Consider the following 22,991-nt stretch of genomic DNA (forward strand, 5'->3'; position numbering starts at 1 on the left):
GTCAACCGGATTCTTCTTACGTCGTACTGACGTCAGACCATCCATGCTGCATTCGAGAGATCCCGGTAATTCTGGCGCAGTGACCGCAGATACAACCTGATGCACATACATGTGCTGTTATAGAGAGAAGTGATAGAAGATATGAAAAGTTAGTGAGGAACGACCTTGAAGCTAATCCCTTCAGACGTTGCCATGCATGTCACTTAAACTTTATTCCAGTTTCCGCTTCCTGATAGTTAAATTGGTGACGAGGAAACACTCAAACAAACAAGAAAAAAATGCTAGGATGATCTGGGATACACGCGTCTGTCGTTTAAAGTTTTCCGAGGTTTGCAGATTTCTCAGATGGCCCTCATTTTGTTGACTATTAATTCGCACTGCCTGGTCGACATTTTTCCGACGGTCCCTGAAGGTCTTGTACAAACTGAGGAGGAGGCTCCTCCCCGACAACAGTTCCCGACCTCCGACGAGATCTCAGGCTGCCACACTAAAGAGGAACAAAAAGGCGATCTGACAGCGCTTTCTGCACTCCCTCCACTTTCTCCGGGGTAGTCACGGGATTTCAATGTTCAGCTTGCTCTTTGTAAGTACTCAATGACTAAAAGATCTCAGCAAACCTCTGGGAACTTCTTTCTGCGTTGATTGAATGTAATTCTAGTGCTATAGATCCGCTAGAGCCCACTGAAAAGTTGAGTTCCATATGTTAGGTGATCGCCACACTGCCGGGCAGCCAAAGTAAGTTGCATGAGGAGTCGTCCGAGAATAGTGTCCAGTATGTAGCCACGTTAATGGTAGCTCGCAGAGCAAAGCTTAAGACGGTTTAATCGTGTGCTACAATCGGTGTTGAAAATCCCGTTAAAGGTATGAATGTTAATTCTCACTGCCTCAGACATCCGTGATATCCACACTTGAGTCAATTACCTTTGTCTTGATTGTTGCAGTGCTGCTGGTCTAAAAGATTGCTGCTAAAAGCAAAGTGCGTTAGCTAGCCCGCTAGCTAACATAGCTGCGCTAGCTTGCTATCGCGGCTATGGCTTTTTCCCTAAAGAAAAAAATCGCTGACTAGCATTAGGACTACTAACACGACTATGTCATAGCTTGTGTTTTTCTTTTAGAACAGGATACGTTTAGTTGTATTCATAACGTGGTGTTTTCTAAACTGACCGTCGTTCGGAATACCACAAGTGCTAGCGCTACCTTAGCGCTACACGGTGCAAGGGTGTACAGGTTACCGTAGAATTTCTTCTGAACAACGTGTATCATATTGGCAATGAATACTTGTGTTAACGTTAACAATTGTGCTGGCTAGTAGTGCTACTGTTATATGTATAAGATGCTTGAGTTATTTGTAGTTGTGGAAAGCTGCGTGGTAACTATATGGCGACTAAGCTAGCCAGCTGCCTTCCGCCCTTTGTGAGAAAATCTTGACCTGCAGTATAGTTCACCCATATGCTAAAGGCCAATTGCCAGGCTGACGGGTTGATTTATTTTTTTTTCTTAAACCGACAAACGATTTGTCATGTCTGTTTGTTTGTCGTCGCGGCTACTGGACTGGACTGTCGTGCTCCTTGTCTTTATTGCTTGCTGTCTGGTTGGAGTCGGAAAATTTGCTCGGTTTCGACGAAAAAAGGAGAGAAAAAAATGGCCAACACTGGAGTTAGGTGGGTCTATAATTTAGCCTCGTCTGGTTTCCTAAAACAGCAAGCGCCCAACCATTTAGCCATGTGGGTTGAAGTGAAATGAGGAAATGCATTTCGGGAGGAAGTTGACTAGAGCAGCTGTGACACTAAAGGCCGCGGCACATTCCCATGCCTCTCAGTTTTCAATTTATGACCTTCCACTGATTTGAGGCTCCCCTCTGGTAGTAAATTCTAGTGGGCGGCTAATACAAGTGAATAGCCATCCTACCAACAGGGCGAATGAGTCAATCAGTAACTGGTGTAACAGGTAAGCTAATTATATACTCCCGATTATGAGTCACTGCAAGGTGACCTGGTTTGCCTGTTGATAGGATGAGATGAGTGATTGCATTCAGGAAAAAAAGCTAAGGGAATGTTGGGACACTACAACAGAAATAATAGAAAGTTGCAGTGAGTAATGTAATCAATAAGGTCTATACTCTTGCTTCATAAAAGGTTAGACTTTCACAACTTCAGTATTGTAATGCTTTGCAGTCTTCAGACTCCACTGGCATTTTATTCTTTGTGGAAGTAGGTCGTTTGAACAGATGACCCGCTTTATTTTGTAGCTAATTGACACATGATGCTCTGGCCAATCTAGAAATAGCAACTCTCACTCAATCTGCTTATATAGCACATCCCTCAGCTAAAGTCAGCCCTATACTGCTTGGGTGGGCACTCATTTTTGTGATCCGACTCTGCAAGGCAAACTTCTATTACCTGTAACTTTTGTAAGCCAAACTTGAATTATCCTTATTTGAGTTTTGCTATTTTCTCAGCTAAATCAAACTTGTTGTTTAAAGACTTAATATGCTGGTTGGTTGCTAATTTATGCCTACTAGGAGCAAAGAAAATGCCCTGTGACAAGATGGGAAGTTCTCAGCCTTGGTTACTGTAACTGTGAAAGGTGAACCCAGTGTGCAGTAACTTGATATCAGCCTACAAAGGAGTGTTACTGGGGGAGAAGAACACCTATGTTGTAGCCTGCTGGCTTCCAGCCCATCAAGCCACAGGGGGGTGACTGAGTGTTGAAAGGTAGAGCAGAGGAGGCCATTCCATACTGACTGCTTAAACACATTTTAAAATTTAGCTACTCTCCCTATCTGTGGTGGGAATGGAACATGAAGTTTTTGGTTTTACAATGGGCTCACTCCTATCTTTGGCTGCAGTAGAAGTTGTTTTGAAATTGGTATAAAGTGGCAAGCTAAGATTAGTTGGCCACTGTTTGTGCTACCTCTTTTCAAAGCGATTAAGTGAAGCCCATATGTAGTTACGCATTAGTGGGCACCTTTTTGTGAGTAGCTCGTTTATTGCAAAGTGTGTGGATTAATGAATCATGCAGTGATCGGCACAGTGTTTACTGTTGTTGCCACAGTGTTGGGGTAAAGCAAAGGCGCAGGCTCAGTGGCACTGGCAGTGTTTCACAGATTGACACCTCTCCTAGATTGCTGTTGCAGGGGTTCCTGCTGAAACTATAGCAACAGGTAGGAATAGGATCCTCCTTTGTTTTTTGTGTTTACACCTGCCTTGTTTAGCTACAGCTGTCAGAGCTGCAGTTAACAGGGGAACACGGAGTTCTGTGCCAGAACATGCAATAGTAATATGTGTTATTGTTGTTTGAGCAGCTGTGTGTAGGTGCTTGCTTTCTCAGATTTTAAAAACGGTGCTATTTTTGAAGCAGACAACAAACCCTCTGTTTGCCCATTGCCTAGGTGTTTTTTTGTTTTGGTTTTTTTTTGTTTTTTTTTTTTGTTTGTTGTTTTTTGGTGTGTGTGTTACTGGCACCCCCACCCCGTGAGTGCCTCTCGCAAACTAGTGTGTTCATTGTGGCTATAATCTCAAAAAAGATGGATTTGCTACCATGAGCTAAATTGAGATCATAAGGTGATTTATGGTTCTGTTAGGGGCTGTTGGTTTTTAGTTGAGAAAAAAAAGTTCCTTGATGACAGCATATAAACAAGCGTTAATTCTCATTATTGCTGCACTCTTAGGTCTTCTTTAGCTTTACTTTGTGAGCATTTACTAAGCACCATTGCTCCTTTTTGATTTCTTATCAAGAGACACCATATTCCCCGCAGGAGCACTTGTTGCTACCACAGGGATAATTGTTGATATGGCAACAGGCATCCCCCGATGCTGCTGTCAGAAGGCAGTTGGTTTCCAAATGTCAGAAGAATTGATGTTGTGGTGGGATCAGCACCTCCCGGCAAAAATGCGAGCAGACATTCTCTTTACTGGCTCGGTCTGTTGCTGAGCGTTGGTCTCGGCACAGAAATGGACTTCTAGACAGTCCTGGAAGTTTACTTTTCTTAATGTTGGGTTATTTTCTATTTTTTTTTTTTAAATTGTAAATCTGTCATGAATTGACTCTTGCACATATCAATTATAGCTAAATGAACCCATAAGCCTGGCACATTTGTAAACAAGAACCATTGTGCCTTTAAACAACAAGGCAGTTAACTTCTACAGGAGCAGCTGTCAGTTATTTGCTAGAGTGGAAGTAATTGTTAGCTGGAATGTTGAAGGAACACCTTGTATTTTAACTTGCCTGTTCTTAAGGATGCACCAATTGTGAAAGTCTGTTATTTGTTTACCCATATATGCTAGAGGGGGAAAAAAATCATCACAATCAAAATGAAATGAAGATTTTTTTTTTATCTGTATTTTTCCAAGTCTGTATTAGCTCTTATTTTGGAACTCTGTATAATGAATTGACTGGAACTAGAAGCTTTCACTGTTCTTGGCAGTCTTAGAGTTCTACTTACTGTTGGTTATTCTAGCAAATGTTTTTAATCGGTCTTTGGTTACTGTCACATTAAGCAATAAAATTAATAAGAAATGCATTATTGTGAATATTTATGGCCTTCCAAATTTCCAGAAAAGGAAGTAAAAAGTGTGTGTGTGTGTGTGTGTGTGTAGATAGATAGATAGATAGATAGATTGATTGATTTGTAGATTTAGAAATGGTCAGCACAAAACAGCCTCACTATTTGTGGACCAACAATTAGGGAGGCCAGTGGCAGCTTATACTTATTAATAGCTACATGTTCTGCATACTAGCTGTGTGGCCAGTATGCAGAAGATGTGACCACAGCAAATGTTCAGAACTTTGTCCAGCAAGAAGGGGTAGATGTTTTTAATCATTAAAAAAGTCACTATAGAAATAATTTGGTATTGATTGTTGTAATTGCTGTGCTGTGATTTTTTTTTTAAAAAATTTTATTTATTTAATTTTTTGGCACCCTCCGGTGATCCCTCAGAGAAAATGAGTCAACATTTTGCTTCTGATACACGGCAAAAATTTGCCAAATTGAGTGACAGTGTTGCTCAATTAGGAACAGTGAGGTAAATGAGACTGTTTACTGCATCACGATTCTAAATTAAAGGAAGTAGTGATGAGATTAGGTTTCTGTGTGTTTAAAAGAGAGAGGAAAAAAAAAGGTGAACAATTGAATTCCAGAATTGAAAACCGAACAAATACTTAAAAAATAATTCCATGAATAGTTGACTCTTTGGCTACAGCACTTTAGATTTCTTGTTAAAATGCGTCTTTATGCTGACTTTCAGTGCGTAATTCACATGTTAGCATGCAGGTCAAGGTGTGTCTCGTTGCTGCTTTGTGTTCTGTCTGTGTTGAGAAATGTCATCCTGGAGCAGATTTAGGATTGTGAGATGAGATTATAACTTATCAAAGGCGCTCAGATGGCTCAATATAGTCCAGCGACCCATATTCCAGATCAAGCCAGAAAACTACTGCCTTGTCTTTGGAGTCATATTTGGTAATGGCAACTATTACACACATTATTATTATATACTATGTAAATAGAACCGTAAAGGTACTGAAGGTTTAGAGTTTTCTTGTAAACAAATGTGATTTTTGTATTTGGAATTGGTTATTGCTCCTCAAGTTTTCTGCAACCAAGACTCCACAATTTAACTTTAAAATGCAGGAGTCAAAGTGCAGATGGTGACGTCAGCCTGATGAATGCTGAACTTTGTAATCAGCATCTGAGTTGTTATGAATGGATGAGTTTTAAAAGTCTTCCAGTGGTCATTTAAAACTTCGGGAAAATGTGTAACGAATTTGGGTACAAACGGTTTAAAGTTTTCTGATCTGTAACTGGAACTCCCCACTAACGTTTTTTGCTAGTTCATCTCTGTATGCACACCATAAAAATTTGCTGTATTTTTTTAGATCCGCAGCATCCAAGCATTGGAGATTTTGTAAGTAGAAATCTCTGCGGTACCTCATTGTTGTTATTTACTATTTTTCAAACCATGGATTTTTCAGTTGGTGAGCTGGTCCACAATCTCAGAAGTAGATTTGGTGCTCCTGCCATTTGTATCTCAATCTTGTATCATTTGGTAACTTGCCCAGCCTTTGTTGACGCACACAATTGGCACAAACACTTTATATTACCACCTTTTGTCTCTTTTATTAGTTTCCTTTGTGTATTTGCACTTTTGATTCTCACTGAAATCGCAGGGAAAAAGTGTTTTTTGTTTAACATATAATTGGGCAGTCTTTTTTTTTTTTTTTTTTTTTTTTTTTTTTCCTATTTTGTGAAAACTGATTAAAAGTGGACGTAGGCCAATTATGTGAGGGTAGAACAGACCTTTGTTTAAATGTTTTCAACCTTTTCATTCCCATTTCTAAGGTGCTGAGCCCTGGTCTCTTTCAGTGTATTCCAGAGATGGATCAGTCTTTGCCCTCCCCCTCTAAGCTCTATCAGAAGCCTTTGATCGTTACACTGTTTATCTGTGCTCACTCAGAGGCAGCAAAACAGTGTGATAAGTGGGCTTTGCCATGTGCAAGTGCATGTGTTGTGGGTGTTCGTCTGTTCATGGACATAGAGGGTGGGGGTTACATGTTCCCATACCTCCCTCTCTCAAACCCAGTTTACACAGACAAAAAAAAGGCAGTACAGCAAGTTCCCTGCAGGAAGATTACCTCTTGTGCTTTAGGGCTACAGAGAGCTAACCTGCTGTTCTGAATAGGGATTGGAAAGAGACTGCCCATTTATGACAATGTCAGCAAAATAAGCTTGGCATTTAAAAGCAACACTGACAATTACACTTATATTTTTATTCAAATATCTTAAAACTCTTATACTTTCAGAAATATAAATGAGGAAATGTTCTTGTAAAAATAATTCATATAGACTTGTACACCACAAGCTCTAAGGGCTATTGCACAGCAGTTATAATAAGCTCTGTCAAAAGTTACACCCGCTCACAACATAACATACTTGGCTGCCAGTAAGTAGATCTAATCAAGATGCAAAATAAGTAGACATGGCAGCTGCATTTGACATCCTCTTTTTTTCTTCTTCTAACTTTTGCTGTCACTGTTCTGAAAAATCACGAGTGTATTCTTTGTGTGATTTGCAAGTTTTAAGAAGTAAAAATGCTTCCCCTTTTTATAAAGGTCAGCAGTATTAGCGCTATTCTATACTAGAGTACCAAGGTTTACCAAGGTCCATGGTTTGTCAAGAGACACTTAATAAATGTGCCTAAGTTACTCCCAGCCATTAAAAATGTTTTAGTCAGTATTTATGAGGATTAGATCAGAGTTGCTTTGGAAACCAGTCCATTTGACCAGTTAAGCAAATTTGTCGCTTGCCAGTTTAATCTGTTATAGCTTATCAGTAGTGATTTTTGTGATGTAATTACAAAGAGGAATTAGCTGTCTTGGTACCGTGAGTAAACAATGCAGCTTCTGTTCTACAGTATGTACGTCTAACCAGGTGTTTCTGAAGAAGACTGCTCTACGATTGGAAAATATTCCAGGATCACGGATTGTTTATGGTTCAGACAGACCAGCAGAATCGTGAGTTGTGCTTATGGAAATGATCTAGCTGTTAACCTGCAACCAGTCATCTTTCAGTTAACCAGTTCAGGGTTGCAGGGGGTGGGGGCATGGATTAAAGCCTGAAAATGGTTGGACAGCATCAGTGTCTGACTGGTCTACTTTCAGTGGTTATTGTTGGGATAAATAGAAAAGTGCTGCCACAGTTTGAATGAGGTTAGATGGGCAGTTCTTGGAAAATGTGTAGTGACAGGTGATTATGATGTGAAGTCCCATGACTTACCTACATCAGTGTTGTTGTTCTTGTTGTTTTCTATAATTATTAAGTCCTAACAATGCATTTGTCTTTAAACATTACTTACTCGAAAATGCCTTGCCTAACCAGTATATCACCTTTCCCTAAAGGCTTAAATAAGAGACATACCAAAGCGCTTTTAACCACTCCAACTGTAACAGGAAAACACCATCCTGTTTACCACCTTAGCATGATAATTATTTACAAACAAAGCAAATGCACTCTTTTAAAATGTATTTTCTAGATGTTTGTCACAATCATTTAAAAACGTACTGCTGCACTACTGCTATTATGCTAATGTTGCATCATGTCACCCAATTATGGTGTATGATTTTTTTTTTTTCTGTTTTTATTTTACTGTAAGGACTGTGTGTGAATGAGGAAACTATCCCAATCCTGAGTCATTTTCATCTCCCCAGAGTATTTGTCAGCGTTTATATTAACTACGCATTAGTCCAGTGATGAAATGAATCCATGCCATAACCATTTTATATGGATGCTTGAATAAAACTACTGATTCTACAGTTAAGAAGCATTGCTATAGAGTGATTAAATGAATGCATGTCACAGTCATCTTTTTTTAATTTGAGGTCCAGTATGAGCAGCTTTTGATGAATAGAATCTATTAATATTATAACAGTGCCTTAGCAATTGCATGATGATTAGCTACAGTACTAAAATATTAAGACAGATCTCTGATATTTATTTTTTGTCTAAATGGGTTTTATTGAGTAATTTAAAAATATAATTAAGCAATCGATCCTAGACTTGAGTTATACAAGATATACGTGGAGCCATATCAACCGCTATACAATTTAAAGGCCTAGTTAGCACGTGCTAATGGGGCGAAAGCTGTAATATTTGAAGCATGCTCAGATAAGGAAATGCAAATGTATCAGAGTAACTGAGCTTCAAATATTTATGGCGATCAAGTGGCCTCTGATTTTAAAAAAGAGGGGTTGGGGGGAGAAACTCAAGTATGAACCTAACCATGGTTTTGGAGTCTTGTTACACCCCTTATGATGATTGATGAAAGCAGCCATATCAAAGGCGAACCAGTTAGAATGGGTGCATCCTGAATGGGCACAGAACTAGTTTTTATATAATGATCATCTATACCGGAGAGGTGCATTTTATTTTTATTTTTTTAATTTATTTATTTATTTATTTTTTCTGGGACAGTTGCTACACAGGTGCTAGACCTTTTGGCAGTTCATGTATTTTCAATACTGTTTGAAAATTAAAAGCATGTAAGCAAGTTTAGTGAGTTTCAGTGAGTCTATAAACCCTTTAAAGAGGGTCTGCTGTGGATTGAGGAGTCCAGCTGCTGGGCAGTCCTGAGTATATATGCGTATCGGCTGGCTGACAGATTCATAGAGGGCCATTCTTTAACCCAACCTATTTGTAGCCTGATGAAACCGTGGCAATCCACACACAGGTTTTAACAACAGGAATGTTTTCCTTTCCACTTGCTGTTAGCACTTTTACTTTTTGATGGAGAGAGGGAGAGCAGGTGCCTTTCCCTGAGGTTTAGTCTGGTTTTTAAAATACCCATCTTTGCTTTTTTTATTTTATTTTATTTTTTCAAACTAAACACACCACAGGTCTTTGTCACAATGTCTGTGCAGTGCCACCTTGACACAGGTAAACACAGACATGACCGGCTGTGATTCACATCCTGATTATAAGGATTCAAGGGCCGGCGATGTCTCAATCAGCCTGAAAACAACAAATGTTTTGTCCTGTTATTCTATCAATTCTCATGACGTATAATACCTCAGTGTTTTATTTACATCATTGTATTGTTTGTGTTATTACTTCTCAGTTGGTCAATTCAATTGATTAGATTTCTAATTCACTTTCCCATTGATTTCACCAAGTTGGTTAACTTTAACACCAGCATATCCTTAAGTGTTTTTCAACTAATGACACGTATTGTCCTATCAATATTTTGCTCTGCACTTGTGCTGGTAGTACTAGGAAAAATGGCTTACGCATTGCTGTATAATCCAGCTTTGATACTCCAACCTAAACCCGCATGGCAGGTGAAGAAATGTTTTTCCTGTTCTCAGAAACGTTTTGAATGGGCGCACACCAGTTCTTCCCACCTCCAGCCTGAGCCTCTTCTTTCTAAAATCCCCAGGAGTGTGCAGCTCATGGGAGGCACAACAACAGTTTGGAATCACTATTGGAGTTCCCAGTGGAGTTTTTGCATACGGGCCACCCTCCCTTATTACAGTCTTGTTCAAGCATGTCTGGGGATTTTGGTTTGTTTGTTACACTATGAAGGGGGGGGAAGGGACTGGTGAGGCAAAAAGGGGGGTAGAAGCTGAACTAGAGTAGGGTTTTGTGGGGGGGGGGGGTTGTTTTTTGTTTTTTTTGTAGTTTTGTGCACATGTTTACTTGCATGCTTGCTTGCCTGTATGTCTTTGCTTTTTCAAGCGTGACTGATGACAAGGGCGTGTTGTGCTGCCCATTTCTTTTTAATGTTTGTACTGTTTGTTGAATACTTTGGTGACCTGTCACCATAACCTGTACTGACATGGGTATTGCGTTGTCCTTGGAATTATTAGAAAATGGTTTTTTTTTTTTTTTGTTTGTTTGTTCGTTTGTTCCTCCTCCCCCATTGTAGCACAAATTCTCAATCCACTGAATTAGTTTGATAGACACCATCATAAAATGCCAATGAAGCGTTTTTTTTTGTTTTTGTTTTTTTTGAAACACGTATATACATATGGAACAATTTCGGCATATCATTTGGGTCCTGCATGCTGGGGCTTCTTGTGTAATGGGCTTTATCTGGCACCTGCTGTGGTCCTTCAATTGAATTGGGATTTGAGGAGTTGGGGGAACCTGAGAAATTTTTGCAGCGTGGTGGAGGACATTGTTCTGCTAGAGGAAAAGGACCTGAGGTTTTCTGGTAGAATGTTTCATTGTAACAAGATGAACAAGCTTTAGTCTCGTGTAAATGGGGGGGGGGAACCCTTTAACTACTACTTCTTTTTTTTTTTTCTTTTTTTTTTTCTCCTCTCCCGGTCCAGCTGGCAGGGTTATTTAAAAAAACAACAACAAAATAACAGGAAAAAACAGTCGTCATGCAGCTGCACCTGAAGGCTAGACCCTTGTTTTTCATGATTGGTTTTTACCCAGCATGTGACATGTAAAATAAATGGAAGGGTGATTGTGATATAATATAATATTGGGGGAGCATATTTTGTTACAGTGTTAAATAAGTGGTCCATACAGTAAACATTTTCATCTTGGAAAACGGACAATCATCAAAGCTCGCTATGAATAACCATAACCTACTCTTGCTCCACATATGAGTTTGACACCCACCCACAAGTAAACCAAAGGTCTGCAGGTAATTTGTAATTGGCTTAAGTGTATTTTTTTTTATTTTTTTTTTTTTATTATTATTATTATTATTTTATTTTTTTTTTAAGTTCTAAAGGTTGGGGTGTGTGTGCTAGTACGGCTGTTTGTATCAACTCTTTTCTCTCCCACTAAAGCATTAAGTTCTTGCTTTTTCATTCTTTATCTCTTTTTTTTTTTTTTTTTTTTCCCCCCCCCCCCTTCTTAGCACTGTCTTACAGTAACAGTAGTGCTGTAGTGAGTGTAGTGCTTTCTTCTTCATCTTGGGTTTTTGGTATGAACACTGTTAGGGCTGCTCCAGTTTGAGGTGACATACACCCACCCAGCCTATCGGTTGTATTGATGTCACTACTAGGAACCAGCTGGACCATTGGGTGATCCTCTGATTTATCTCAGCTAGTTTTTACCCATTGCCTTTTTGTTTCTCTTCTGTACTCTTTTTGCTCTTTTCCCCTCTTGTTCTAATCTTGCTAATCTCTTGTTATGTCCTTACAGGATGTCTCTTCAAATGACATCTTGCTGGCTTTCTTCGTGGTACTATTTCTTTGTCTCTGTCCTCTTTGACATTTCCAAGTATATTAGTTATCTTTTATTTGGCTCTCATGAAGGCCACAGGAATGAAGGCAGGTCTCTATGATACTTGGCTCCGGTTGTGCTCCTCCTGGTTCGTGGTTTCTCTACGTTTGTTTGCAGCTGTCAGCGCTTCTCAATCTTCTCGAGTTTCACATCAGTGCCCGTCATATCAGAGAGGTAAAGGGAGAATTTAGTACTTTGCTGTCAATACAAAGTGTCGTATTATTTGTGAAGGCATTCTAAGAATGAGGTGGGTGCAGCAAGCATGTAGGTGAGTGTATCAGAGCTTTTTTTTTCATTATCATTGCATGTTGCTGTCATGTCAGTGAACATGGTTTCCTCCAGCTTGCCCTCTCACCCTTTCCTCCTCACATGACAGGTGTGCTCCTGTACTTTTCGACTTGGCTCTCATGGCAAAAATTAGGCCTCAAGCTGCTTCAAGGCAGTACAGTCTGGTCATGCCCAGTCTGGCTCCAGACAAAGCGTCAGTAAAAGACGGAGAGCCTAAGCTAACCTCAAACCACCAGACTGGGATGCATGTAAAACTAATATTTTTCACCATGGGGGGAGGATGTACTCAGACATTTTGTATAAAAAGTCTGTTTCGTCATTTGGTATTCCATGTCTCACTTCTGTGTGTTGATGTATTTGTCTTTCTAATTTTAGAGCAGCCTGCCTCACCCACTCCTAAGCTTGTGGCTAGCTACACTATGTGAACAGCGTGCGTGTGCGTGCGTGCGTGTGTGTGTGCGTGTGTGTATAGTAGTCCTGGTGGGAGAGTCATGGAGACGGCCCACCTGATAGCTATCAAGTGCCAACAAGAGCTTCTCACAGCTTTAGCTTTGCAGTTATGGAGTCTTGTTGCAGTAAAATCCTTAACATGGCGAAAGCCTTTTAATTAGCACTCCCACTGTAGCACTTTACTCTTCATGCACTTAAGCTGTGATAACTTCACAGCTGCCACCTGCAGCGTTTTATTGTTGATATTCTGAGCTTAGTTACCACTTATCTTGCACTACAGGATAATGCCATATTCATTTAGTTTGTTTTATGTCTGACTTGACTTCGTATTTCACCAGACAGTTTGATGAATCAAGCAGAAAAAAAGAAAATGAGTTAGCAGCTGCAGGATACCCACACCCTGGTTCCCATTCTTTTGCCATTTTTATCACCTGTTTAGGTTTGCGTGTCCTTTTCTGTTCTGAGATACTGCAGTCCTTATCAGCTAATACTTGAACTCCTCGCTCTCTCGTCCTCACAGTCTTACTCGCTGTCTACCGTTGCTTTGCCTTAGTTACTCTTAAGAGGGTTCTGGTGAGGACCAATCAATTTGGGAAGTTCTTCCCATCCAGCCTCAGTCCTTTTCCCCTGTTTCTTGCTCCAACAGCCCTGTTCGAACAGTGAACACGTGATGTTGAACAGGGCACCAAGGGAGCTTTCTCTGAGCCATTGTGTGGGCCTCTGCCTTTACTCAGTGACCTTTCTCCCAATTTAGAATATATGTTTATACATGGACACGCATGTGCAAAATGCCAGCTGTAAGCCCAAGTTCTTTATAATACTGTTTCTAGTATTCATAAAATAATCTCACATTTAGATAATTTAGTAATTTTTGCAATCTTAGTTAAATACAATTTTTAAAAAGTAATGTTCGTTGATGATTTTGAATGTGGTTCTCACATTTAGTAGGTGTTTTGGTCTGGTTTAAAAATGGCAATGAAATTTTATTTGCTTCATTTGCTGCCAATTTATACAAACAAAATGGTATTGGTTAAGTTTGTATTTGTAAATAAAATTGGGGTTAACCAGACAGGAAAAGCTTAGCATCATGAGCTCTGATGATTTCAGGCTGTCTTCACCTTCTAGAACTTTCTTTTTCTATTTGTATTACATATATCTATTTTGTGAAATTGTGTATGCTGCACTGTTTTGTGGCAGAGCAGCTGCAGAAAATGTTTAGCCTGTATTTAGCAAAATACAGGCTAAACATTTTTAGCCTGTTTTTTTTTTAATTAGTAGTTTGTCCTAGCATTCTTACAACATTTCCACTAAGTTATACCAGCCATTCATGTCGAAGTGACTAGAGAGATCGTTAACACGCTTTCGGTCTACAGTTTGAAGGTTTTTCTGTCGACGGCTGCTCGTTTCCTGTGTGGTTAAACATACTTGGCTTGTACAAACACATTTGGTGTGTATCTCTGTGCATTTTTTTTTCTTCAGTCTTCCCTGATCTAAGCAGTGCATAGCTGCAGAACCAGTTTGCAAATTTCAACAGTAATTTGCATGCATTCCCGACAATGTTGTGATGGCAGACTGGGCAGCAGCTGGGCAGGCCCAGTGTTACCACAGTTTGCTTACTTCCTCTGAAAGGCTTAGTCAGAACTGGTGGCCAAAACTTTTCTTCATCTTTCCGACTTTCTTGTTTATCTTCTGTTATGTAAGGCAATTTATGAATAGGTGACAAATAGCCAGGTATGGCTATTGGGTTTGAGTTGAAAGTTTGCGCATTTGCTGTCATTTGTTTTCACCTCAAAGCTTAGAAGATTCAATACGAGACCCTTGCCTTTTTCACTTTTTTTTATTTTATTTTTTTCTTTCTTTTTCTTTCTTTTTTCATTTATTTATTTTTTTGCTTTATGTACCTTATGTCAGAGACTTTCTGTGGTCTCGGGCCTGGAATTGCTTCCTGTGCCGACATCGCCTATAACGATGACGTTGGAATTCACCTTACGCTGCTCATTGTGTTGTTGTTGTTGTTGTTGTTGTTTATTGATCACAAAGTGCTTTGTTAATAAAATATTCACAGAGGAAGAACTTATGAATGATCACTTAATAATTCATTTAAAAAGCACATGCACTGGTCTTATCTGCACAAACAAAGCTGCCTGTGTGTACTATTGACCGTACGGCACAAATAGAATCTAAATCAAATAGAAACGTACAAACAAAATAGCAGAAACGTAATAGATTTCTGTCAATCAACAAGTGAATTATGTAATCATTACAGCTCTAGGTAGTGAGTACAGTGAGAAGGGATTGCAACAAAAACATGAAGTGCCTGAATTTAGCTCGACTGAGACTGCATTTAGCGTAATACTTGCTGCTTAGCCACACCTCATGTTCTGCACCTGGCCCTGAGGTGCTTTAGTTCACATACACTTGTGTTAATTCTAAAATGGGGTTTCCCATCTGCCCCCCCCCCCCCCCCCCCCCCACACACACACACACACACACACACACTCACACTCACACTCACACTCACACACGCACACCTGTAACCCTTCTTGTGGCAGCATTTGGAACACAGACTGTATGAAGTCACTTGGTCCATCTGAGCAGCTATCCACAATCCAGTTGCTTTTCATCCTTTTAGCATAAGCTGTCATTGTGGTGTCCTTGGTGTGTATTTGTGTGCGTGTCTGGTTCTTTTGTTCTTTGATGGAGTTTTTTTTTTTTAATTTCTTTTTTTTTTCCCAGTCTCTTAGTCTGCTCTCCTCCTTTTCAGTCAGGTTTCACAGGTGAAAAGCACATGCTAGCTGCCCCGTCTCTCCACTTATCTGTCCTTTTCATTTCTGGAGGATTAGGAGCTGATGGGGGGGGAAAAAAACAAAACAAAAAAAACCCTTAGAAGCCTGCCCGACTTTTGTCCAGGCTTCAGTTGTCAGATTGTAGCCATGCCACACTCTTTTCTGTCGGGCTCAGTGGTGGTAATTAAAGGCATCACAGATGATCTTGGCCATCACACACCAACACACAGGCGCAAACAAAGTCAAGGCTGCTTTGAGTGCCATTGCAGCTGTTCCATGGGTTGACACACTTCTTGTGTAGTGGCGGTGTGGTTGATAGTACATAGCTGTCACTCAATTTATTTAATATTTGAATGTATTATATAAAGCAGCTGAGAGTACAGAGTCTTGTTTCATTCAAAATAAGTTTTTATAAAAGGGGAGCATGGATTGAAATGCTGGGGCTGTTTGAAGCTTTGCCCACTCGTTAATCCGCACCTTGTGACTGCTGCCTGTGACATGGTGCTAAAGTCCGAGCCTTTTTTTTTGTCTTTTTTTTCTTTAGCGCACGCACGCACGCGCAGACACACACACTCTGGTGTGTGGTAGGTGTAGAGATAGTCAGCTCTTGCCGTTTTTGTTTTGTTTTTAAATGCTACCTCCCCACCTCTCTCCCATATTGCTCTGAGAAGGTTCCAGCCAGTTTGTGGCGGCTGGATTTAGACTGTCAAGGACTTGGCACAGTTCAGCTGCTCCGTGGCCAGTTACAGGCCAGACATTACCTGTTCTGAAAGACACTGTTATGAAGTGTCTGCACTCCATGCTGTGAATATTATTAGTTTTCCATTTTGGTGACGGGTGGTGAATTGACAGTGATGTAATCCAAAGGTGCGTTCATTTCACTGCAGGATTAACTGGCTGGAAGGTAGAAACAGTCATGATGGGGATTTTTGAGTGTCTATACACTGTCGTTGTGCTTTAGTTCTTTTAAAGCTACCTTTAGCTGCTTTGTTATTCACAGGGGGTCGTCCCAGCAAGTAGCTCCACATGTTTGAGTTTTTAGCACCAGGTGACCTTCCTGATGCAGCCCCAGGGGATTTGTCCACCCCTGGAATCAAAAATAGGATCTTTTGCTTCTGTGAATGTGTAAACCTCTACAGCATGGAACAACCTTTATGTTGCAAATTCCAGAAGCTGATATTTGAGAAGTGAAAACACTGACAACAACTACAAGCAGACCGCAGATCATGTTTCAGTTAATCAAGACTGAAATGTATGCCTTTAATTACTAGGGAAGTGAGCTTGTTGGCTAGACACTTCAGTAATGGTGGTGGTGTTGTTGGTTAGATTCAGAAATACTAGTTGGATTAACTAATGGTTTGTATGTATGAGTCTGGGCTGCTGGGTAGTCACCTGCCACCTGTGACTCTGCTATTGGGATTTGTAAATGAGTAATGTGGAAGAACAGACTCATAAACTAGTACACTGGCGTGTTATTTTGATCTAAATTGTTGTATGTAGTTTAATCTGGCATAGCCTAACTTCAGCAGAAGTGTGTGGCAGCTAACCTGCAAGGAAAGAGGCATGCTGATGCTAGCACAGTTCACTTAACCACACTTGGTGAACTAATCTGACATTGTGCGTGTGAACAGTGTTGTGCAAGGCTGCAAAGTGCCACACATTTCAGCAGCTTTTAAAATGCTGTTGGAGGCACTGAAGAATGTGATCAGCAGTTTTGGTGGTTTCCGTAAAACATTCAACAATGTTTGAAGATGTTTAACTTTGACCTTTTTAGTTTGTTGTTAATTAAAATCACTTGTTTAATGTAGTCATATATCCCTAGTTATTATAGAAAGCCTTTTTGATGGGGAGGAAAAATAATCTTGTATAAACTGAAATTCCAGATTTATATCTGCTTTATTAAAGGCTCCTTTAATCTGTACTGTTGTCCACCCAGTGCTCAAAAGTCAACATGTGGTATATTTAATCTCCAGACTAATAGTCAAATATAATCATGATATGCAAAATGTATTGTGGTTATTACCATTAATCAGCTGCAGATGTGCAAATTTAACAAGTATCATATTCTGTAACGACCTGAATCGGTGGCCTCCTGCTTGTGCAGACACTGGTTATCTGTTTGAAATAAATGGGTGCTGTTTGTGTGCGATCTCGTTACATTTAAGTCTCCCTTTCTGTGTTCTCTTCACAGGGTTTCTGTGTTGACTTGAGCCGTACCTATATGGCGTGTGTGAGCGGAGAGTTCTGCCAGGCACAGCACCTCACCTCTGTGGAGAAGTGAATCGGCCGCCCCCCGAGGGACTACGCTACCCAGAAACCCCCCTGACTGCCAGCGCACTAGGAACTGCTGACTTTTCCCAAAGGCCCTCTGGGATATTGCGTAGCCCTTGGCCTGATTGCTCTGCCCTGTCCCAACCGATACGAAAAACCTTTGCTTTCTACTTTCTTCTTGAACAGCCAATCACAAACAGCTCTCCTGAATGGGGTAAACTGATTGGATGACTCCTGGATAGTCTCCTCATCTTCTTCTGTGTTATTATTTTTTGTTATTAACTTTTTTTGGTTTTGTATTTTTTGTATTTTTATTTTATTTTTTTAAATCCCAAAGTACTGTGGACTAGTTTGTTTGTTTGTTTTTTCCTTTTCTTTTGTGTTATCATTCTGTGTACATCATCCCATAGTGAATACCTGTTGTCCTCCTGAGCGACCCCCCCCTCCACGTGTTGTCATTTTTATTTATTCTACCCTACATGAAAACATACGTTTCCTAGCAAATTTTTTTTTGAGGGTTTTCTTTTCTTTCTTTCTTTCTTTCTTTCTTTTTTTTTTTTTTTTTTTTTTGCTGACTTCTGAGCCAAAAGTCGCTTTTGTTTTGTAAGAGTTTTGTATTGTAATTGTTTTTTTTAAAGCCGTCTCGCCAACATGAACCGCCCCGCTGCAGTTGAGATTGTCTACGAGCGCATGAGGTTCCTCATCACCCACAACCCCACCAACGCCACACTTAACAAGTTCACCGAGGTATGCTTACGTTTGTGTTATTGCTGATTATCAGATTCCCAGGGCTCTGTCTCAAATGCACCCTTTCACGTTTTCTGCCAGGAACTGAAAAAATTTGAGGTGAACACTCTGGTTAGAGTTTGTGATGCCACCTATGATAAGGCTCCAGTAGAGAAAGAGGGGATACAGGTCTTGGTAAGTGTTGACATACATTTTCGTGGCAGTCTCTTACTGGATGTTTGTGCTGTTCAACTAAGTTATTTGATGACGATTGATGTTTTCTGCTTTAGGACTGGCCTTTTGATGATGGTGCCCCTCCTCCCACCCAGATCGTGGATAACTGGCTCAAGTTGCTCAACACCAAATTTCGAGAGCAACCCGGCTGCTGCATTGCCGTACACTGTGTGGCAGGCCTCGGACGGTATGTATGGTGTACAGTTGGCCTCCTTTTCACCAAAACTCTTTTTTTCTTACGTGCCCAAATAACAGTCCTGCGTGCAATAAATGAGAAATGTAGTGGTATGTTTTAAGTTAGAGGGTTAGAAGGTGGTTATTTGGGTCCATATCAAAGTGGCTGCAGAGATAACTGAGACATCTGTTCTCAAAGTTAGACGTGCCATTTCCAAGGCAGCAACACAGCCTGTCCCTTGTGAAACGCAGCCCATTTGACCCAGTATCTCATCCTTTTGTTTTTTCCCGCCCTGTTAGTAATCTGGTTAGTGTGACCAGGGACCATTTTATTGCTGCGGTATTAACAGTAGCTCCAGAGAGATGTGGTCAGAGAAAGCATTCACTTGTTGTTTCTTCACTATTGATCACACAGCATTGGCTGGTCTTGCCTTTCACCCCCACCTCCAGAATTGAATCCTCAATACTCATTAGTGATTCATTTAGTAACTCAAATGATTGTCTCCTTTTTCTCCTCCTGTTAGAGATCATTTAAGCAGCTGATTGTCTTTTTATTGAGCACTATCATTAGCTACAACAGCCGGACATTGGTTCTGGGGGCGGGGGGAAGCGCTAGCTTTCGAATACATTCTATCTAGTTATGATCTTCCGGAGATGAAAATATGCACACTTCTTAGTCAGAAACCAGTGTGACAGTAAATTACAAACAAGTTATGCTGAATAACAACACAAAGTGTGAAAACAAATAAGGCATAAGCACATGACATGGGGGGTGTTTGTGTGAAAATGTCTTTCCTGACCACAAGTGCAGAGTTAGCCAATCTGCTCTCAATGGCTTCTAGCGTTTTGCATTGCTGTGGCATTCCAGAGACTTTCTAATTCCCAATATTGGTTAGACTGGCATTTTCTGACTGCGTCTCCTCTCCTTCTTTCCTGTACTTTGTTTACTGCAGTCATATGAGATTTCTGCCTTGCAGTGTGATCTGCTTTAAACAGGCTAACACTTAAGCCTTCAGTGTAGGAGGCAGCAGTTATGTGCCGCCTTTTAACAGAGTCCACACAACATTCTCACATTCTGTCTGTCTTGAATTGTATGTGAGAAAAAAGCCACTAAAACAACTGCTGTCAGCACTGAGCTCTAACCTGCCGAGTGGTCTGGAAAGTGTTTATGTTTGTCTTTTCTCACCCCATCTCCTGTTGTGAGAAAGGAGAAGCCTTTTACTGTAACTCATCAGTTAGTTTTGTGTTTGAGGCTCAGGGTGTGAGCACAGTGCCCCAGCAGGGCAACAGTGAACTTGTGCACCCCTGTTGAGTTCCCAGGCCTCTTTTTCAGGTTTAAACGCCCCTTTCTCATTCCTTCACCGCCGTATTACTGTGGAACCATGTGACTCTTGGCATTTAATCTTCTCTTCTCCTTCTTTCTTCCTTGGATGCTCTGTCTGCTTGAACTGGTGGTCCACTGGATTTCTTCACCTCACAGAGCTCCAGTCTTGGTGGCCTTAGCCCTCATTGAGTGTGGGATGAAGTATGAGGATGCTGTGCAGTTCATAAGACAGTAAGTATACTCTTTGCTTTTGTACTAGAACCATAAAAGGAGGCCAAGTCTTATCAAAGATTATTGCCTTTTTAAGAGACTTGCAGTGTAAATCAGACACAAGGTGTGCTGATACTGAAAACTCAGACCTCCATAAAACATAAGAAATGATTAAATGCATTTAAGTTGGAGGGATTTAGAGTCATGGAACTTTTTTTTTTCTGCTAGGTGATATCAAAGGTCCTTTTGGGAGGAAGGTGCTTTCAGAACTTTTTTGTTTTTCCTTCCCTGGTTGGAAAGCTAATGCACTGTATTAGTGAGTTGGTTGACAGCATAGCAACATTTGGGCTATCAACAAAAAGTTGAAGGATGCTGTGAACAGAGCTATGGACTCATGATAATCAGAGTTAAAATGGACCTATTTTTATGCTGTTTTAATTTAGATAACCTGGCAAGTGAGGTGGACTGAAATGCCTGATTAATATGTGCCTTTCACCCACATTACCAGCATGTGCTGCTCTGTGCCCAAAGATGGCATCCAGTAACTATAACAATTCACTTGGTGGTTTTTCCTGTAATCCTGCTTAATCTTAATTACTTTTTTGTGTTTGGATGGCCCAAGCAGTTGAAAGGAAATGCTAGCATGTTTTGTTTTATCTTTTTTTTTTTTTTTTTTTTTTGAAGAGCTATTTGACATTAGCTGTGTAAATGACAGTCCTTCTTTAATGTATGCTGTTTACATAGGTGTGTTGTTTGCTTTAAATATGCCAGTTGCAGTGTGCTGCACCAAAACATCATGTGATCCCATCTAGACCAATGACAGTACACTTGAGTCACTGAGAAATTCCCATTTTAAGCCCTTACGCCAGAAGTACTAGTTCTGACTCGCTTGAAAATGCTTGTCAATCTTTTATAACTCCTGTAATCACCGTCATGTTTTAATGTGCTGCATTCTTTGTAGTCACGTTATTTAAAGAGCCTCTCCTTCTTTTCTTGTTTTCACAGGAAGAGACGTGGAGCCTTCAACTCCAAACAGCTTCTTTACCTCGAGAAATACAGACCCAAAATGCGTCTGCGGTGCAAGGATAGCATCTGCTGCGTTCAGTAGGCTGCCTGTCAGTGCGTCTTTCTTGTGCACATCTAGTGGGGAATCTTCCGATAACGGGAGAGATTTAAAAAGAAAAAACAAAACAAAACACGGAGAGTGCTATCAGTAATTATTGTGATGATTTGTTAACACTGAGTCATGGTTAATTGAGAAGGAAGCGAGTGATCAAATGAATGAGTCCAGATCTGGGGATCCACCAGCCGAACCAATGAATGGAAGGTTAAAGCACACAGATAGGCCCGCCACCCGGTTTATACTGTTCAACCACGGGCCAGAATTTTTCAACTTGAGTCCATCCTGTCTCTTATGGGGTTTTTATTTGACTTTTTTTTTTTTTTTTTTTTTTTTGTTCCAGTTTTAATCATGGGATAACAGTTTCCATTTTTTGTGAATGTTTATTTTTACACAAATGTGGTGATGAAATTATATATTCTCATTTTGATTTCCACTATTGATATTTTATAATTGGGCCAGAACGACATACTTTTTTTTCTTTTTTTTTCTTTTTTAAAACACACATTGTGACTGTGTCTTTTTTGCACAAAACTCAAAGGTTCACCTGAAAAATGCAGTAATGTTTTTTTTCTTCTTACCCTTCACTTGCTTTAATGTCACTTTCAGTTTAAGGGGTCACTGAGTTTGAATATGTCTGTAATATTTATTCACAAGATATGTGTGGCAGTTAAGAGTTTGGCAGGGGCAAGGACACTTTGTCATCCAATAGTTTTAGTTTTATCTGTTTGAGAGCCATGTCTTTTTTCTTCTTCTCTCTCTCTTTTTTTCTTCTTTTTCTTTAAATCTTGTTGGAGTGCAATAATCAGTCCACCTCAGATATGTCCGCCAAACCCTGCTGAGTGTCCTACGCACACATACACACGAACTTCAGATTATCATCCAGGCCGTTTTAAAAAAATAAAAAACAAAAAAAAATACAACAAAAAACAAATGTAACTACAACAGGTACTTGTAATTTCATTCTCTCTCCCTTCTGGGGCTACAATAGGACTTTTTACAGGTATGCGTATTTAAACTCTTACACAGAGCCTAAGATTCAATCTGAAAGTCAAGCTGGAGAAGAATGAAAGTGGTCAGTTTTTTTAATCATTGTACCCATTTTGAAAACATCCCCAATTCATATTGGTTCTTTAAAGATAAATAAATTCAAATAAAAAGCAAACTTGTCTCCTTCCCACCCCCCCGAGGTTGTCACAGTCTGAGTGGGCACGGGCGTGATGTGTAGTGAAATGGGTGTTTCGTATGGTGCTTGTGGCAGATAAGAAGTCCCTGCCTAAATGCCGCTGTCCTAAAAGTTCACTTCAACCAGAGGAGCTTGTAAGAGATCCATCTAAAAGGAAACCATGGGAATGCATGGTTTCCTTTGTTTGGAGCAGTGAAGCCTAATTTCATTTCCTGGGCCACATGCAACGTACTTTGAGCTTAAATGGGAAGTCAGTGTAAAGACGTTTCACCTACACAATCCCTGAGATATCTTTATATAATATGCATTTAAAAAGAAATCTTAATTTCTTTATTAGTAAATTACTTTGTTCTTTAGAAGTAGGAAAAGCTGGAAAATGTATGAGGGAAAAGGTTTTTCAAAACAATTCAGTGGCTGAATTAGAGACTTAGCAGGACCAGTTCTGGCCCCCAGGCCTTGTGTTTGACGGCTTAGAATAAAGTTCAGGG

At 40.1% G+C, this 22,991-nt stretch overlaps 1 protein-coding gene across 3 annotated transcripts; it reads left to right on the forward strand.

The window, feature by feature from the left end:
* Window positions 1-434: 434 nt before the first annotated feature.
* ptp4a2b (protein tyrosine phosphatase 4A2b) lies at window positions 435-22,482 on the forward strand. 3 transcript variants are annotated; one of them, XM_026156044.2, is made up of 7 exons: window positions 435-583; window positions 17,450-17,743; window positions 18,168-18,276; window positions 18,358-18,450; window positions 18,546-18,676; window positions 20,144-20,218; window positions 21,203-22,482. In XM_026156044.2, the coding sequence occupies exons 2-7, from the start codon at window positions 17,739-17,741 to the stop codon at window positions 21,303-21,305; spliced, it is 516 nt and encodes a 171-aa protein (XP_026011829.1). In that variant the 5' UTR covers window positions 435-583; window positions 17,450-17,738; the 3' UTR covers window positions 21,306-22,482. The 3 variants fall into 3 exon arrangements, with proteins under 3 accessions (XP_026011829.1, XP_080152536.1, XP_080152535.1); XM_080296410.1 differs by having other exon boundaries at window positions 561-735; XM_080296409.1 differs by lacking the exon at window positions 435-583 and adding an exon at window positions 768-861.
* Window positions 22,483-22,991: the final 509 nt, after the last annotated feature.

The sequence above is a fragment of the Astatotilapia calliptera genome, chromosome 22 (genome assembly GCF_964374335.1).
Source record: "Astatotilapia calliptera chromosome 22, fAstCal68.1, whole genome shotgun sequence".
NCBI lineage: Eukaryota > Metazoa > Chordata > Actinopteri > Cichliformes > Cichlidae > Astatotilapia > Astatotilapia calliptera.